General features: G+C 38.5%; 1 protein-coding gene across 4 annotated transcripts in view; it reads left to right on the plus strand.

The window, feature by feature from the left end:
• AGPAT4 (1-acylglycerol-3-phosphate O-acyltransferase 4) overlaps nt 1-16,362 on the plus strand; it is a 64,869-nt gene that overhangs the window by 33,672 nt on the left and 14,835 nt on the right. For 3 of the 4 annotated variants that reach the window (XM_085541404.1, XM_015858053.2, XM_015858057.3), the window contains 4 exons: nt 1,238-1,407; nt 8,321-8,482; nt 9,970-10,123; nt 15,388-15,490. In XM_085541404.1, the coding sequence (XP_085397530.1) occupies nt 1,238-1,407; nt 8,321-8,482; nt 9,970-10,123; nt 15,388-15,490 (589 nt within the window). The remainder of the gene's footprint in view (nt 1-1,237; nt 1,408-8,320; nt 8,483-9,969; nt 10,124-15,387; nt 15,491-16,362) is intronic. The other variant, XR_014943972.1, reaches the window with a different exon arrangement.

Raw genomic sequence — 16,362 nt, forward strand, 5'->3', positions numbered from 1 at the left:
ATCACAGTTGCTTTTTTTTTCACCTGCTTGCCACTTAATTCATTATTTAGATGCCACTTCTTTTTGTTTATTTGACAAACAGCATAGTGAGTAGCAGTGTAACTTTTGAATGTTGCTCCATTTCTCTGACTTGTTCCTCAATGCCTGTTTTTGGGACTAGGGAGAAAAACTTTTCTAAATGCTGAAGGGTCATTTTCAAGGTGTCTTGGACAATTAAATGTGACTGAACAATGGTGACATTGGGACACCAGTCTCACTTTAGGCCAAATCAAAGTTGTGTTAGGTGGACTATGTAAAAAGCAGAAGGGTGAAGCAGTCTGGAGGGATGCTCATGGTTACGCTTACATGGACAAAGTTAACTGACTTTTGAAAGTTAAGAGGAAGTGAGAGGATTGACCCTGTGCCTCAGTGCCCTCTGGAGGCTGGTGTTCTGGGTCCTGCTGGTTGGCTCTGGGCAGCCCAGCCTATCACAGGCTTTATGCTGGGACAAATGTTTGTATGGCAGAGGAGACTGGGGAGCGAAGTGAGCTAGCTGCAGTGTGAACATTATCCTGTATCTGTTTCAATATCTGAATCTGGATGGCTCTAGAAAGGCTCTGATGTGTCAGGGCTGCTTCTTTTATCAGAGTTTGTTAGTGCCAGTTTCATGTAAGCTCTGGGCATTTTAAAGAAACTTAAATAAACAAAATGCAGTTATTGGCTGTACTATCACCTACACTACAAATAAGACTTTCTGAAATCACTGTAGTTTGAGTCTACCTTGCCTGGAGCCAAATGATCCTGACATGGATTGAGGTCCTGGTTGCTGTCAGTGCTTCACAGAAGTTTTGTGTGCAGAACTCCTAGGAGTACAGGAACCTGTGTGCAGGAGAAATAGGCCTGTTTATTCCTTCTGCAAGCTTGTTCTGATCTTCATGTGATTTTTTTTTTTAATATATTTTTTAGGTAGTACTGCAAACCATAAATGCTAATTTTACATGTATTTTGATAATACAATGTTTAATATTAAATTTGTAATTTTCAAATAATTGAAACTCATTTTCTCAGTGTCGCTGTGGAAAATTCCTTGTCCTGCCATGCTACCTCCTTACTTCCCTTTTCTCTCCTGCTCCCTGCTGTTCCCTTTCTTTTTACCACACGTTGTTGAGGCAGCTGGTGTTTTTCAATACAATACTAATTTGTGACTTTGCATATAGTTTGTATCTTCATTTATTTTTTTTTTTATTCTTTATTTTAGAGATGGTAATGTTACTGGAATGGTGGTCAGGCACCGACTGCACCCTCTACACTGATCCAGAGAGTTACCACAAGTATGGGAAGGAGAATGCCATCGTAATTCTAAATCACAACTTTGAAATTGACTTTCTCTGTGGCTGGAATTTCTGTGAAAGATTTGGAGTCCTGGGGGTAAGTTTTGATTAGCATTTTAAATAAGCTTCCTCTTCTTGGATGTGGGGAAAAAACACACCAGTAAAATGTTTTGTTTATTTGTAATTGTTGTGGCTTAACCCCAGCAGGCAATGCAGTACCACACAGCTGCTCACTCACACCCCTCACAGTGGGGTGGGGTGAGAACTGGAAAGATAAAACTGCAAGAACTATGGGTGGAGGTGAACACAGATTAACTAGGTAATGCAGAAGATATATACACAAGTAAAGCAAAAGAAGGGATTTATTCACTACTTTCTGTCCGCAGGTAGATGTTCAGCTACTTCCGTGCAAACAGGTCTTATTACTTGTAATAGTTGCTTGGGAAGACAACTGCCATTCCCCAGATCACTACATGTTCCCACTATCCTTTTTATTTCATCTAGCCTATGTTGCTGAACACAGCACTTTCTGATCAGTTTTAGTTGGCTATCCTCATTGTCCACTCCAAGCTTTTTTTGCATGCCTAGGCTCCTCACTGGCAGGGCAGCATGAGGAGCTGGAAAGACCGTGACACAATGTAAGCACTGCTCTGCAAGAACTGAAACATCCTAACTCAAAAGCACAGCACCATACCAGCTGCTATGAAGAAAACTAATTTTATCCCAGCCCAAACTGGGACAAGAAGAAGACACATCTGTTCAAATTCATTCAACTCTTATGCACACTAAGCAAGATGAACTTAAATCAGTGCAGTGGAAGTACTTGGGGACCAAGATTTCTTGGATAATCATAGAAATTTTTATAAGTATTGCAGTTAAAACTGATGAAGATTTTTAACCTGTGGAGGTTTTACTTTTGTTTCTTTCTGTGCACCTTGCTACGTACCTATTTGATTGATTGTGCTGCAGAAAGGTGAGCTGCTCTGTGATTCTTTCCCAGTAAACCATAGAATTTGTTTCCCTTTAGAATCATTTTGCAAATCCAACAAACACACAACTAGAGCTTAAATCATGTACATACTTTTGTCTCTAGAATGAAAGAGCAGCCATCTGATGTGAATGCAGTAACCAACTGATAACTAATAAAGAGTGGATGAATTAATATAGATATTCAGTAGATGTAGGGAAACCTGTTCACAGCAGATGTGTATACTAAAAGCGTACTCTCTCATTATTAAGTAGTGCTTGTTATACAGTTGTGCTTTAGGCTTACAAAATTAAACTGACTACCCCAGTGACTGCAGTTCTGTAGATAAAGCTATTGTAGATGTTCAGGACCTTCTTCAGAAAGTGCCATTAAAGGATTGTTTCTATACAAACCAGGAAGGGACTACAAGGTCAAAGGTCTTTTGTTTTATATTGGTGCTTTATGGTTGGAAATTTCATTAGTTTTAATGATGTCTTTTAATAGTTTTCCCAAGATAATCAGGATTATGTTTTAATTTTGTATATTGCTACCTACACGTAGGAAAACCACCGTATGAACTATTGCACAATTACTGTGCTGCATTAACTGAAAATAGTTCTTCCTGTCTTTAAATGCTGAGTTATTATTCAATTTGTATCTTTGCTAATCTTGGAATTCTTTTAGGAGCTGATATATCATTTTGTAATTATTTTTTAAACTATTTCAGTCTTGATTAATGTGCTGTGGTTTTACTTCCCAGAAAATGTTCCAGGAGGAAATTATTCCCATGTGCTCTTATTTGCGTAGATGTCTTGACACAGGAAAGCAGTCTGTTTCCCTGTAGGGGTTACTAGTTAAGGTTCATCATAAGCTAAGGTTCAAGCCAAACAGATGCAAAACTAGCACCTCCCCACCCCAATTTTCATTCTGAGTTAGTTTCCTAACTGTATTTACTGCATTGGCTTCCTGGTACTTGGTTTGGTGCAGCACAGGAGTGAATGGATGACTAGGGATGAGGGGCCTATCTTGATGTGACTTCATGCTGCTTTACAGCAGCTTGCAGGGCTCAGAACTGCAGGATTTGTTGTGACAGCACAATTAAGAATGTAAGAGCCATTATGCTGGCAGCTAGTCTTGCCCTGACTTCTAACAGAAGCAAGAGGCAGATGTTTGGGAAAGAGTTGCAAGAACAAGGCGAGTATACAGTGAGATTTCTAAGGATCGTCCTAGCCTTTGGCAGTGTGTGGCTCAGGGACTTTGTGAGTCAATGTGGCTTTCTATTTAACATGGTTTAGTTTAATACTCTGCAAAGTGTCTTTGTAGGCTTTTTAAGCATCTACCAACGTCTCACTAAGTCAGTGTTGTGTCCCCTACTGTTGAAAGTTTGTGTATGACACCTCCCGTATAAGTTTCTGTACTTGTCTGCCTGGTACATTGTGTTTCAGGCACCTCTTCTGTCTCGTGTCATACCTAATTCTATGGGGAAAAAAGGAGGGGTGGCTGGGAAGGATGAAGAGAAAGAAGATGAAGGCAAATTGTGGCCAAGGGAGTGGGACTGATTGTGTTTAGCTGCAGAAGGCAGAGAGAATGGTGGTGTTGTAGTGCACTGCTGTATGTTACAGCTGTGGTACACAATGACTGTGCTGTTAACAATATTGCAAGCATGTGTTCAAATTCTCTTTTACACCTTGAACTTGTGTTAAATGAAACCAATAAATTCTCATTGTTTGTTCTTTGGTTTGGGTTTTCTTTGTGGTGGTAGTGGTTTTGCTCATAATAAAGGAAAATTAAACTCCTTAAAACTTTCTAGTCTTTCCTGGCAGCAGAAAAAAATATATATTTACCTATATTTACCTTTTTCTGTACTTATTGTTTATTATTTATTTATTTTTAAATGCAATGACAACTATCCCTGTTGGTCTTTTTTGCAACAGATGTTCAGTCCGTGCATTGTTCTTCTCCTTTCATCTCTCTTCTTCATTCTGACTTTCTCTTCTGTCTTTATGGCTAAATTGATGCAGTCCCGTCGGATTTATAATATTCTGTTACTATGGTTTTGATTCTGTTTTTTTTATCAGTTTTTCAAGGGGATGAGGAGAGGGGAAGTTTGTGGTGGAGGGATACTGGTGATACTGTGGTTTGTACTGTGGTTTGTGATACTGTATCTTCTTGTCATTATTTGTTACTTATGCCTAGATGGCATGAGGTTCTCTACTTTCATGAAAGATTTCTTTGTCTACAGAAGAAAACCTGGCAAAAAGAGACAAAGGAGTCACTAAGAATACACGTATGTTTGGGATGGAACAGGGTAAAAAACAAACAAAACCACATTTATTTTACTTTTTAATTACTTTATTTAATATGATACTCTTGGAGCACCCATTCAAAGTTTTAGGAGGTGCTGGTTTGACAGTTCTGAGTGAGAGCCGGAGGCCTATTCATTTAGAGAGGTGAAGGCAAAAACCACATCAAGAAGCAATTCTGTGCTTGCTTTTTCTCTTGCAAGTTATTTTAAGCCACGGATTATCTTGCTGCTTGCAGTTAGGTTCTATGCAGCTGAAGCTACTAGTGTGTGTTAGCAGTACCAAACTGTAGAAGGCTATTAGTGTTGCTGGAAATTAGGAGAAGAAAGCAAAGTTCATAAAGCCTGGAAGACAAAGTCACGTTCTGTGTAAGATGTTATTCAGGTGTTCCACTGAAAACATACTGGTATACTCCCTGCCAGGGTAAACTGGGCTCTTCTGATTCATTGCTTGATGTAAACAAGCAGTGGCAAATTACCTTTTCAGTGATTTTAGTAACTCTTTTCCTGAGATGATATCTTCACCAGCAAAAAATACCTTGAGTTTAAAGCTAAATCTACTCATTCATTTTTCCATTGAATACAGGTATTGCTCAGCCTGTGTAGTCATTTCTAACCCTAGTTGTCTGTTTCATATGCCAGGAAACCCAAATTTTAAATAAAAGATATTTATATTGAAGCTTGCTGTTGGAGCAACTGAGCATGGTTGGTAGGTTTTTAACAGTCATTTGTTTGTATATTTTAATATATTAATAGAAGTTATATGATTGTCTGCATTAAACACATTATTGTTTGCATTTAGTACAGCATCTTAGCATATACTTGAGCATACATCCATTTAAAATATTGCTGTTACCTTTCCCACATGAAAAAAAAGTGTGGGTCCTCCCCTCCCCCTAAAGAAATACATCTTCTCATCCTTGTGACCTAATACTATAATTTGAAAGAGTGCTATATTTCAAAAATAGAGCAAACAATTATCAAAAGTATGTCAGCAGTGAGGGCAGCCCATAGAGAAAATAATCTATGACATGAATTGCTGGCTGCTACTGTCTTGAAGCTACAGTAAATATGTTTTGAAATTGTAGAACAAATTTTGTTAGACATCCTCAGCTTGCAAGTAGATTTCAGGCTTTTTGTTGCACTCTGTGATTAAAAGTTGCTGAATAACTGAGGCTGGAGACATAGCTCAGCAAAGCTGTATGAACATATTTAAAATGACCTTTAAATTTTGTGTGTGACATTGGCATACAAGGAGAATTTTGCAGCTATTTCTATCCAAACTAACTTGGTGAAAAGAAATTAACCTGTGTTAAAATGCTGTGACCATAGATAAAGTGTTCCTGTCCCAGCAGTGATTTCATAAGATGTCTGTTGGAATTACACTGCTTCAAGCAGTGGAAATGTTTAAATTCCTTCATGAAGGCAATGTGCATTTCATAAAGAAGTGACAATTTACTCCATTTATTCTGTTGAGTGAGCTGAGTATAAGGGTCGTATATTTTCCAAAGCTCTTTGGTAAAAGGAAAATTGGTGGCAGAAATGAACCACATCTGTGTTCTTCCTGTTGTATTTACGCATGTAGCCAGCTGAAACAGAGCAGGCTGTAGCTGTTGTTATTGTAAAGGAGATGAGAGCTCCTGAGGGCCAGGCCTAATATGTTACTCCCACAGAAGAGCACTCCTACCAGTGTAGTTACTGCAGAGCTTCCTTTTGCCAAATGCTTCTGTGCCATCCGTCTTCCTTCTACTTCTGGGGTAGGTGAGGTGCACAAAGCAGCATTAGTTGATGTAATTCCTTTTTATGTGCATTAAAGGAGATGCATGTTCACATTTGTCTGAAGTGCACTTCTAGATTTCAAAAATGCTTTGGCACAGAAAATGCAGAGTGTGACCTGTGGAAGAATTCAAGCATCTGCTCTGCTGTTGTGGTTATGCTGCACCCTGTGTCACCACAGCTCACAATAGGCCTGTCTTTGTTTTCACTTTGTTTTGGGGGGTGAATGAGGTGTGACTGCTGCTGTTTGCCTGATGGTGGATTCTATAATTCCAACTGGGTGGCTGGCTAATGGCTGACCTGATTGTGACTAAGGTGTGGGTAGTATTTCCCTAAGGTTTTGTCCCACTTCCCTCATCTGGGATCACTTGGCATCTTTTGGGCTTTTAACAGGGAAAAGCTTTGGCTCAGGTATCTTCCTCAGTCTTGCACAGGAGCGGGGAATGAAAGAGCTGCTGTGCTTATGTTTGTATTTTCATTGGGCATTCGACATTGTCTATAACCAAAAAAAAAAAAAAAAAAAAAAAAAAAGCTCCAAGAAGATTTTTAAAAGTGTATACTAAAACTGTTTAGCTTTATTTTGGAAATAAGAGGATGACTCATATCAGAAGTAACTGAGAAAAGAAAAAGCAATACTGTGGCAAAAAAAAAAAAAAAAAGTTTTGAGAGCTAAGGAAGGTGGTGGGAGGAGAGCCTTTCCCTGTAGCTGGTCTGGGGAGCTGGAAGAGGAGGATGGGCTCAGTGCTACTGCTGCTATGCAGCATGGATTAATGTCCAGGAAAAACTGAAATTGCAGGAAGTCTGCTTCAGTATCAGCTACTGGGTCTTCCAGCTGCTCCCTGGGGGAGAACAGGCCTTGGGGGTGTGATCTGGGCTCATCACTCAGACTCCAAATAGCTGAGAGAGAACTTTATTATAGAGTATTAAATTATTTGATGGTGTTAATTCTTGCATTCTTAGGAATTGAATTCTCGTGTCTTTTTTTTTGCACTTCTGTGTAACAGTCACTTGGAAGCTGCTCATGTGCATTTGCCTTCCACTCCTATGAGCTTTTAGATTGCTGAATTATTTAAGGTATTTTCCTTCCTCAAGGAAAGAGCAGATGAGAGAAATGAACTGAGATAAAAGAATTAGGTCAAGTCTCTTCTCCTAGTAACCAAATGAACAACAGCAACTAAGAAAATAAAAGCAAGTAATAGTTGCTCATAATTTCTACTAGTGAATAATCTCTTCTAGTCAGATGCCATGTCCTGAAACCCATCTGCAGAGCACAAGCATGGTACTGCTTATAATGATATCACAGATAGAAACTGGATTGTGTAATTGCTCCTGCTGTCCTCTAGGAAAATGCAGCTACCTCAGGAATTGCTGAAATAATTTTTGTGTACACACACACCAATGCAGGGTGACCTGAAAAGTAGAAAATGAGCAATTGGAGTCAAATCTGCCTAAAGGAGAGTTGTTGTGAGGTAATCACGAGACTGAGTTCTTGAGTAAGATTTGGAATGAGTTGAACCCTTGATAAGCAATAGACTTGTTATGCAGTGTGTAGATGAATCCCTTCAGTGTCTGTCAAATCCATGAGGTTATCTTATTACAGAAAGTGTTCCGAAGAGAAATTCACTTGTGTAACTATTTTTGTCTTTCCATAAACAAATCTGAGCGCAAAGGAAGTATTTGTATTGCTGCTGCTGTTTCTAGTGTTAAGATATCCTACATTGGGAAAATATTTGTGATACAGATGTATGCCTCAATATGCTATTGTACAGTGCAGGCTTTATGAGTGTTAAGTAGATTTGGCTGCTGTGTCATAAAAGAAATATTTTTCTTTGTTTTGCTTTTGTACTGTCTGGAACTGATCCATATATGAATCAGTATTAATATCTAGCTATGCATGTGCCAGGTCCAAACAGAACTCAGTAACTGGTGTGATTCTGTCTTATTTCCTTTCACTCTGTCTTGCAGAGTTCCAAAGTGCTGGCAAAGAAGGAGCTCTCCTACATGCCTATCATTGGCTGGATGTGGTATTTTCTGGAGATAGTCTTCTGCAAGCGTAAGTGGGAGGAAGATCGGAAAACAGTTATGCAGAAGTTGCTGAATCTCCGGGACTACCCTGAAAACTTTTGGGTGAGTGATGACTAATGAGAGGAGTGGGAGGTGCTGCAGTGCCTGTAAGAATGAAAGCGTGGGTAGTGTCTGGTGGTAACCGCGTCGCTTCTGAGAACTTTGATTCATGAACTCCCTAGAAGTATCCAGAGAATATTACGAGAGACCTGAATTTTATCTTAAATTTCTGGTAGAGTAGTCTAACCTGTCTATATTCTCCCTCTATGGAGCCCTACAGATGCTGTTTGAAAAACGTCCCCACTGTGATCAATAATAAACTTTCATAGTATCGCAGAATTGTACAGCTTAGAAGGGACCTCTAAGAGATCATTGAATCTTCTAAGGCAAATTCCAGTTCTCTAAATATAGCAGCTGGAGGCGGGGTGTCTGTGCTCTCTCACTTGCAAAAGGTGTTGAATGCATTTTTGCAGACCAAGGCAGGTCAGTGCTAATTGGTAAACTCAAATTACCACCATCCTTCATATGCTGCTATGAAGGGGTTTCTGAGATGAGGCTGTGCCTGTAATAGGAAATATTTAGTTGCTGTTGTACTGTTGGATTTATTCTGGTGCGGTGGAATGATATAATGTCAAAAGGCACAGTGGTAGCACCTTGTAGGTAGAAAGGCAGAGTGTGCTAGATGCGTTAGAAGGATTTTCTCAGCAGTTTCTGTATGTTTCATCTGGCTATTCAATGTGATGCATGTTATGAGTGAATAAAAGTGCTCCTAGAGAGCCTGGAGCTGAAGCTGGAAACTTGGACAGGTTTCTTCAGTTTCTTTGTCTAATGAGCTAAAGTTTTGCTGTGGCTTATTGAAACTTCACTGATGCAATACGCACTGCTATTTGGATTCAGGCTTGGCAGAAAGCACATGAGCACGTGGTAAATCTCTGAAGATCCCTGTGGTGTCCCTTTCCTGACACTGACAAAACTGTAATTAATGTCTGGGCAGTTAAACTGTGTAGTTCTTAAGGGATTGAGACTTACAGTTCTCCTGCATCTACTGCCCTACATATGTTATCAGTCCTGTCCTTATCAACAAAGGTAGTATCTGCTGTTGCTTATGGTGCATATGCCATTGTGAAGGCAAGTGAAGCTAATAAGGCATTTCCTAGAATTGCATTTGGTTCAGACACTTAACAACTTTTAGATACTGGAGCACCTCAGCATCAGTAAAACACTTGCAACAGAAAATATGTTTTGACTGGTTTCTAACATCTCTTTAGAGAAAGGGTGACCCATTAGAGAAATCAAGTGATTTAGTCATGAGTAACAAAGCAGATGTTAAAGATCACAGGATGGCAAGTTACATGGTGGCAAATGAGGGAAGTTTGTTGTTGTTGTTTTTAATAGCTCAAGGGCAATTACCTTGTAGTGTATCTGTCTACTCGTGTCCCTGCTAGCAGTGTTTGATTGGGCCATATTAGTGGGAATCACTGAGGGCTCTGGTCAAGCATATGTAGAAAATGTGAGCTGTTTTCTGACTACTGTTCTTTCTTGCTTTATAGTTCCTGATTCATTGTGAGGGCACAAGATTCACAGAGCTGAAGCATCAGGCTAGCATGAAGGTGGCTGAAGCCAAAGGCTTGCCCAAGCTCAAATATCACCTACTGCCACGAACAAAAGGATTTGCTGTCACCGTGCAGTGTTTGAGAAATGTAGGTAAGGAAAGTCACAAGGAACAGTGCTAAGTGGTTATTTCATGTAACTGCTCTCACTTTGCTATGCTATTCTTTTCCCCATAGTGCATGTTCTATCAAAAGAATGGTGGAATCTTTTCTGAGCTTTCTTCTAGTAGTTCATGAAAATTAAAACTGGGTTTGACTTGTAAAAGCCAGGGGCAGCTTCATTAGTTTCTTATTTTTGCTTTGTGTTCTGTCATTGTACTGGGGAATCCCCGAGTCTGGATTTTCTATATATTCCCAAAGGATAATGATTCTTAGTTTTTACCATACCATTAAGAATTCCTGTTCCAAATGAAGCTAACAAACCACTTCAGAGAATCTAAGAAGACATCCCAGATGTTTTCTTATGGCAAATACAATTATCTTTTTTTATCAAAAGAATGTTACACTTTAAAACATCTGAGTAAATATACTCCTGAGAGTTTTGGTAACCTCTGTGGAGCAGATATGTGGGAAGTCAACCTTTTCTGAAGTTATGTGTGGGAGAAGTTTAGAAACAAATGACAAAACATGAATAAATATTTCCTTGTGAATGTTGTTTGATACCCCCCACTCTCCTTCTGGTTACCTGAACTGAATTTACCAACTTAGAGTGCCATCAGCAAGAATGTGACACAAATGCCTTTAAAGTGATCTTGTTTGATTAGTAAAATCCAGCTAGGTTTACTGCTGCATACTTCATGGACAAGGGAGAGATGGTGCTAAACTTCACCCACTGCTAAATTGGGCTTTGGATTTATGTGCTGTTAGAAGGCTGATATGTAAGGAAGACAAAGTAGTTAGTGGTTTAGAAGAAAATGTTCTGGCATGACTGAAGTTAATGTCAAAGCTTCTTTTGTCTTTGAAGATGTGTTTTTATCTGGCATATCTGGGATAGCTGATGTTAAAAAAAAAAAAAAAAAAAAAAAAAAGCAACAAAAAAACCACTTTGCAGTCAGCTATCTTGCTCCCTGTCATGTCTCTTCTTCATGCCCTCTCTCAAATCAGGTAGATGATATCACTGTTGTAGCTTGTCAAGCATCAGTGATTTCCCACCCCCAAAACAGGCCGCATTGCTTGGATCTTTTCTGATACACAAAATAGATGGAGTTTATGTGCAACTTCCCAAAGAGCGTAGTTTAACCTTCCCTTTTGAATAAGACTGTTTTGCTGAGGAGGAGGGGAGAAAGACTTGAGGCACTGAAGAATATCTGTGTCAGAACTCTCTGACCTCCAGTATCTTGAGCTGGGGAGTCAAGGACAGGTGATTTAAGTGTTGATTTTTATTTTTTGTTTTCTTGTCACTATTCAGTATGAAGAAAACAAAGCGTAATGTGGCTGTGGACAAGCAGCTGGTTTATGGGAAAATATTCCAAAAGGAAATAATTTCAAGGAACTCAAGTGCCATTTATAAGAAGTTTGAGATTTCATTAGATAAGCCACAATAGCACTTCTAGAATCCTAAATATTCAATATATTTTCAGGACAACAAAGACTTAGATTCCCTGGTTTACTTATTTAGGGAACAGTATGTTACTACCTCAATCCTTGGTAGATTTATGAGGATAAGGCTGAAGAGGTAAGGTTTCCTTTGTGAGGGTTCAAGAGGAAGCAGGGAAAGTTCATAGATAGTTGCTGTTGAAACTATGTAACTTGAACCCAGCCAACAAATAGAGGGGAAAGCCTGATGATCTCTGATAAGTGTTTCAGTCCTTGTGGGTGTGTTGCCTTATTTGCACTGTCACTTTTTGGAGTAAGAGAGAGGTAATTAGATCTGGGTTACTATTTGTTTCACTCTTACCCAGACAAGGGGTACATGTTACCGTCATTTTAGAGGCGATCTAGGCCATCTCCCTTGCAACGAACAGGGACACCTACAGCTAGATCAGGTTGCTCAGAGCCTGACCCTGAATGTTTCCAGGCCCAGGGCACATACCATGTTATAAGTGGTGGGGAGTATCCATGTTATAAGGAAAAAAGTGTTGCTATAAGTGTCAATATATGCAGAGGCTTTATGCTGTAGTAATTTGGACATTTTTTTCTTTTGAATATTTACATTAATAACTAGTAATATTTAACTTCTTCACTGTTAACTTGTTCACTGCTCCCTAGTCTCAGTGTTACGCTCCACTTTGTAATGTGGCACAGTAATTGTCTGTATACCTCATATTGCAATCAGATTACTTGTTCCAAAGAGCATTGATGTGACCACTGTAATGATGCAATCACAGGTTGATGCTTTCCAAAACTTTGTTTCAACATCTGATGTTCCTTTGTGCTGTACTTTTGTATCTGTTGGAAACAGATACAGATGAAATCAATCTAATGAAATCATGTTTTGAAAAAACTTAACCTCAGATGGAGTTTATTTAATGTGTATATGTAAGGAATTGTCTCTGCACCAGTAGATGCCACATCTGTCAATATCAGCAGATCTAGTTGGGCAAAAATATCTTTCATACAAATACAAAGAAACTTACCACCTAATTACTGTATTTCCCCTCCTCCCACTTGCCGTTAAATAGAGATAACCTTATACACCTGTTTGAGTGAACACATTTTTATTGTCAGAACCTCGGGTGTAGGGTTTCTTTTTTCCATCTCTAAGAAATCACAGTGACCTTTTTTATAATAGCAAGAGTACCTTTGCCAATTGTGCCTCTGTAGAATAATATAATTTCACGAGGTTGATACTACTCTAATGGCTGAAAGTGTTATTCAGAAAGTCTTATTGTAATGGTCATCTAGAGAAATAGTCCCCCCCCTAAAATATTCCACATGAAATAAGCACTATTATTTAGTCTCTCCTTCATTAGAAATAATGGAACTCACTTCCCTTTAGTGACTTTCACAAGTTCAGATGTCCTTAAAATACAGCTTGCTTCCAGCATTTTCAAACTTGTTCTGATATTTTTATCAGTGGTCATCTCTATCAGCTCACAAGTAACAGATGGAGTCACCAGCCATGTCATGTCTAGAGGCTGCGTGCTGTCCTAATGAATCGTTAGATGATAGTGCAGAGTTTGCTGCCTGTACAGCTCAGCTGGAAGCAAATGAAAACATAGTTCTGTTTCTAAAGTACCTATCCATTACTCTCAGCAAAGATAAACATCATAAATACTATAAAATATGTGTTCAACAGCTATTCTGTCTATATACCAGGCTGTTTGTTTCAGCTGTTTTTGTTTAGTTAAGGCTACCTCATAAATGTACCTCAAGATGAATTGCAGATTAATTCCAGGTTGTCAGCTTCTTCCAATTGTGCGTGCTGGGAACTGCTGTCCTAGAGGGAGCATGTGAGAACAAATTCCACAGTGATGTTCTCATGGCATTCAATATGGCCATGCTGGCGAGTTGACTTTTTTGTTTTCCGTGAGCAGCTCTTCAGTTCTGGAATTCTTCAGTGCTTAGACCTGTGCAAGTTAGCCAGTTTGAGCAGACAGATTATTTTAAGCAAGATATTTTAAGCAAGCTATTAAACATTAATGGATCGTGCTGAAACATACAGTGAATTCCACCTTCTCTTCCCCACTCTGCTCTGTAATCTTCACTTCAGATCATTATTTGCTAGAATGAGATTATGTTGCTGCCAGGTTGATTTGTTGGACATTCATCCAGACGTAGTTCTCAATCTCCACAACATAACGTGTGAAATTCAAGAGGCCAATAAAAATAAATTATAAAATAAGTGTAAGAAAATAAAAGTAAGAAAAATTCTCCATGTACACAGTTCAAAGCTTTCTTAACCCTTAAGTCATTGTTAATCCTAATTCATTAATCGTATAGTTCTTTGTCAGAATTCTGTACGAGGAATCAAAATAGATATTAATTAGAAGACAAAAATGAGATTTATGTCTTTATTTAATGTCCGAAGATAGCAATTTAAATGGAAAAAAAAAGTTTTTCTCTCAAAAGGTTTCAAGATAATTCATTACTTCTTTTCCTGCACTTTCAAAATGGAAAAGCGTAGCTCTTCAGTTACTTTCTATCCTGATATAATAGGGGTCCATTTACTCCTGTGTATGTTGTTGTTATCTTGGATTTAATACTGCTTTGCCAGCAAAAGATTTCTGTGTGATAACAAAAAGAGCTGGACTCAGTATCAAAATACAGGCAAGTTACATACTGGAAAAGGAGAGTTTAGTTTGCTTCTGTTTGGTGTGGTTTGGTTTGGTTTTGCTTTATTTTGTTTTGCTTTGGTGGAGCTGGAGGAAAATGATGTGTGACCTACCAGCACATAAAGATGATCCTGCCCAACTCTGCGGGTTTTTTTGTTTTTTTTTTTTGCAGAACAAGAGAATCATTTTCTAATATGATGAACAGTAACTGTATTGTTAACTGTAACTTATAACTAATAACTGTATCAGAATTCAAATGTAATCGTCTTCTAAAAGACAAAAAGGAGAAGTGCTGGATGCATCATACTTTGCTTAATTGTTTTCATTTCATTGTTTTTCTTTAATAGTTTGAGATTATTCTAAGCTAACAAGTCTGTCTTTTACAAACCGGATAAAGGTTTTATATTCTTTCAGTTACACTGGATTAGTAAATAGGGAGTGGATTAGTAAAATCTTCTGCACTTCAGAGCTTTAAAGTGGAGGTAGTTACTGTACTTTGAAAGTAATGTACTTGAAGCAGATTTTGGCTTATAATACATAGTTTGGAGCTTGGGCCAAAAACCCAACTGTAGTACAAAAAATAGACTGAGGGATACAACCTTCATGCTGTGACACAGTTTGGGCTTCTATTTCGAACCCTAAATAATAGTTGTATCAAGCCTTCTGGCTGCAGGATTTATCTCAGATGAACTTTACCCACTGTTAGACAAACTATATATTGCTCGCTAAGTGTTTATCTGCCTGGTTATTTGCCCAGTTTTCTGTAGGAGGATGGGGAGAAGAGTGTCTGTTTCAGAGGGAGCTGAGAAAGCTGGTAGTTTTCCAACCACAGGGCTTCTAGGATGTCCTGTGATGTATGAATTGTCATTATGTTCCCTGCACTCAGTGTTTGATGTCTGCTGGGGGAAGGAGACAAGCGTGGAGTCCAAACTCATCCATTCTGCTGGTATAATTCCTGAAAGGTTTACTGGATATTTGGCTTCTGATAACCCGCATCTTGAATATTCCATCATTATCTTTACTGTGTTGATAGCTCAAACTATGGTGCTGATGATTTTTTAAGTATTCTCTTGTCTGAGAGTGAATGACTGGTTTTTCCATTCTGCTACTTCTCTATTCACATAACTTGTTTTTCTTCTTGTAGTTTCAGCAGTCTATGATTCTACTCTCAATTTTAGAAATAATGAGAATCCAACGTTGCTGGGTGTTCTAAATGGAAAGAAATACCATGCAGATTTATATGTAAGGCAAGTAATGTACATTTTAATTCTTTTTTGGCATAAATAAGGAAATATTTACAAGCAGATCAAGCAAATCTCTACCAACCAGGTGTCACAGTGCTCCACATGGAAAAACTCATATGGATTGCTCAGGGTTTTATGTAAAGTTCTGCAACTGTAATTATGTGAGGATATGAGAACCCTTTTGGAGCTCTGCAGGATTAGTTTATTGTTTTTTTTAATTGAGGCCTGCACCAGAGACAGGAGTCAAGAAACCACATCTACACGCTTCCCCTCTGGCGCAGTGGTTTGCTTCTGGGTGGAAGCCAAGCTCAGGACTGTTCCCATCTCTGGTGTAACTACTGGTAGATTTGACTGACTCTGCCTCCCTCCTGGGACAAGCTGTGTAATGATTATGGGAAGTATTCTCTCTTTTGCTAAAAGAAATTAATTCAGTGTTGTTCTCAACTGAGGTGAATTAAAGTACGGATAATACTGAAAAATATAAAATCTATTAAAAATTGCTATTGGCATTTCTAGGGGAAGATGACAAAGGAATGTTTTCTGTCACCAAAGTTCACATAATTTGTTGAATTATTATTTTTTTGTGGGATTTTTTTTTGTGAAAAAAAGCCATTTTGCTAGAAATAATCTAATGCTGCATGCACATTAAAAATAAATAAATTAATGAATCAGAAAAGTTACCTGAAAAATATTAGATCTGCTTTACTCTAGTTATGAGGAGAACAGTGTGATCTCTGTGGTGCCTAGTTTGCTAAACACACTTAAGTGAGGTAGGAAATCAACTCATTCAGTGCCTTACTTTAGAAACAGAAAATTGCAAACCTTTGGCTAGAAGGTAAGCTCAGATAGAATGCATTACTATTTCAGAAATCAAT

Source organism: Coturnix japonica, chromosome 3 (genome assembly GCF_054131305.1).
Source record: "Coturnix japonica strain WE chromosome 3, WE-NBRP24, whole genome shotgun sequence".
Taxonomy (NCBI): domain Eukaryota; kingdom Metazoa; phylum Chordata; class Aves; order Galliformes; family Phasianidae; genus Coturnix; species Coturnix japonica.